Source organism: Poecilia formosa, unplaced genomic scaffold (genome assembly GCF_000485575.1).
Source record: "Poecilia formosa unplaced genomic scaffold, Poecilia_formosa-5.1.2 Scaffold21, whole genome shotgun sequence".
Taxonomy (NCBI): Eukaryota; Metazoa; Chordata; class Actinopteri; order Cyprinodontiformes; family Poeciliidae; genus Poecilia; species Poecilia formosa.
Window position 1 is genome coordinate 357,474 of NW_006799960.1, and position 3,008 is coordinate 360,481.

Here is a 3,008-nt window from a genome sequence, read left to right on the forward strand (position 1 = left end):
GTCTTGGTCTTGACTTGGTCTCGGACCCCAAAAGTCTTGGTCTTGTCTCGGTCTCGATACACTCTGGTCTTGGTCTTGTCTTGGTCTCAGGTTAGGTGGTCTTGAACACAACACTGCTTCAAGGGCTTTTTTTGGGATGTAGGGGTGCATCTTGGCTTCATCTTGAAAGCTAAAATGGAAGCATGAATATGTGGATTTTCACTTAAGGTCAGATGCAGGCTGGGGTAGAAATCCAGCTCAAGAACTTGGCTTGGGGAGACTTTTTTTTATCAACAGCACAACAGACAATAGTGGAACGGTGATTTTAAAACAAAGGTTTTAAAATCAAAATAATGTTTTGCTCAACAATCAAAATGACTTTGGTTGTGTATGTATTAAATGACAAAATTAAAAATAAAACTCAACAGAAGCTTAATAAACAAACAGCTTATGAAAATCAAAGGAACAAAAAACAACCTAAAATCCAAGATCCAGTCTTAATTTAATCCGATTCAAGAATACTTTATTAATTAATAGATGTTGCTGTAACTCATTAATTCTTCAAATAGTTATTGTTCATGGTGATGGCTGTTGGCAGGAAAGATCTCTTGTAGCAGTATTACAGTAAATCTGAAGAAGCCTCTGACTGAAGATACTCTGCCTTCCTAAGATAGTAACACAAAGAGGATGGTCAGGGTTGACCATCATTTTCTTGATCCTAAGAAGAATCCTTCTTTGCATCATCTTCTCCAGAGGTTCCACAGACGTCCTCAGAACAGAACCAGCCTTCTTTATCAGGCTGTTGAGCCTTTTTAAGTCCCTGGCTCTGATGCTGCTGCCCCAACAAATGATGGCAGAAGGGATGACACTCTCAACAACAGACTTATAGCAGATCTTCAGCGTTTTGGTGCAAACATTGAAGGATGTTAGCTTCCTCAAGAAGCATAGTCTGCTCTGTCCCTTCTTTTTGACAGCTTCACTGTTACGTCTCCAGTCCAGTCCGTTGTCCAGATGAACACTGTTGTTAAATTAAGAGGTTAATAGTCCTTAGGAAAGATATAATGCCAACCTAATCCTGCACACCTCACTTGTACCCGGTACTTCTTTTGTGATATTTCTTATTTTCTTTTCATTTCTAAGCAACTCTTATTTCGAAAATTAAACCTTGAAATTATACACTGAGAAAAAAATTCACCCTGAGAAATATAAAATATTTTTAATGCATAAACCTCTTACAAGTATTTTTTATCACACTGGAACATTTAAAGTCACAGAGTGAAATGAGACAGCTTCTCTGTGGCTAAGGGCAAATTATACGAGACGCACAAACAAAAGTTTTTACACGTGAGCACAAATGATCATTCCAGTAATAGTCCGGAGAAATATTGGTGTGGCCACAGTGTTCTTGTCCTCCAGCATTGTTAGGCTCACCATGACCCCAAAGGGAGAATTCATAATTGGACCCGTCGGACCACATCCACGCTCCTTCCTTATGAACATCAGCGAGTCCAATCCAGGTGAAATCTCGAGTAGGATCAAAGTTCTTGATCAGGTTATTCACAAAATTGTGTTCCTCCAGACTGTGGATGGACACTAAGTTTCCTCCCTCTGATAAACAGTGGAGCTCCGCATCAGCCCAGGTCATGTGTGAAGCAACATACTTGTAGCAGCGGCCATTGAAGCTGTACCAGAACATGGGACAGCCGCCACGCACCAGTTCTACTTCCTCTCTGTCAGAAGGAGGTACAGCACCCAGACCCAAAGCAAACAGGAAAACGAGCGGCAACATGTTGTAGTTCTGAAGAGTCTTAGTCTGGGAGGTTTTATAATCTTGAAAGGGTTTATCTGCAGTCATCAATGCTTGAGAAGATTCTGGAGAGGCAGAGTACAGACTGCTTGCTTTTATATCCTTCTGAATGGGCGTCTGTGCTACTGATCTAATGTGATTGGTTAATAAATAGATGACTCCATGGCTCAGCACCCTGATTGCATGCCTGATTGCAGTTAACCTAGAAATTCTGAGAATGTATGTAATACGATTTTGTTTTATATAACAACACAATACAATCTCAGAATCATGTGACTTTAGTCATGTTACAATTAAGAAATTATAGTAGGATAATAGAACATAGATCTTTTGTGTTACAGTATATCTGAGAAAAAGAAAAGAAGCTTTTTAACTTTTGACCAAAGTAGATTATCTTGTGAAGCTTTTGCTGTCTACATTGAGAGATTGTCTCATTAATTGGGGATGTTCCCATTTTGCTCTGACATTCACCTGTTTTCCAAAAATGTTAAAGACATGTCTACAGTTTGTCCTTTGTGTTACAGCTCATAACTTTTGTCTGCAATACAGTGCAAAACCATCAGTGTGCTTGTGTACTAAGCTTGCAAATATAGTTGCAAAGTTAAATGTCCTTCTCCCGTTTTAACTTGTTCAGTCCACTGTTACAACTACGATATGTCTTATTGTGTGTGTCGGCAATGGTGCTGGAAATTATGTCTGAAATATTGATTCGAGAGACGGTGACACAGTCAGAAAAACACAGTAAGTTGCATACAGAGTTTTAACGTATGTTCTTTGAAAGAAAAATAACACCTACTGTGGAAGTCAGTGTCAAACAGTTAATGAGCTATTTTAGTTACTGATATTCTGTTTGTGCCATTGCTGATGTTTTACAAGACAGCTTCTGCTGAGAACAGCTCAATGTGGGCAATTAGATTAACATTTGTTTTGTATTGTTATCTATTTAGGGCTGAGGAGTAATTCAGGGTTTAGTATTGTTACGCTGGAGCGAGAAGGTTCCGGGTTCAAATCGTGCCAGGGATAGCATAATATTTTTAAACAACATTTCAAAAAATACTTGGCATGAAATAGAAACTCAGTTTTCATCATTTAGGCAAAGATACAACAAACCGGAATTGGTTTACTATGGAAGAGAGGAATCTTCCAAAAGACTATGAGTGCAAGAGGAAAAGCACTTGAAGTTCACCTTCTCAGTTATTCTTGGGAAAACATTAAGGCCAGG

The 3,008-nt window shown here is 38.9% G+C and overlaps 1 protein-coding gene across 1 annotated transcript in view; it reads right to left on the reverse strand.

The window, feature by feature from the left end:
* Positions 1-1,279: 1,279 nt before the first annotated feature.
* Positions 1,280-3,008, reverse strand: part of LOC103135009 (low affinity immunoglobulin epsilon Fc receptor-like) — a 6,509-nt gene continuing 4,780 nt past the window's right edge. The window contains exons 2-3 of the mRNA XM_007547546.2: positions 2,290-2,324; positions 1,280-1,916 (exon numbers count right to left, since the gene is read on the reverse strand). Coding sequence (XP_007547608.2) covers positions 1,280-1,916; positions 2,290-2,324 — 672 coding nt within the window. The remainder of the gene's footprint in view (positions 1,917-2,289; positions 2,325-3,008) is intronic.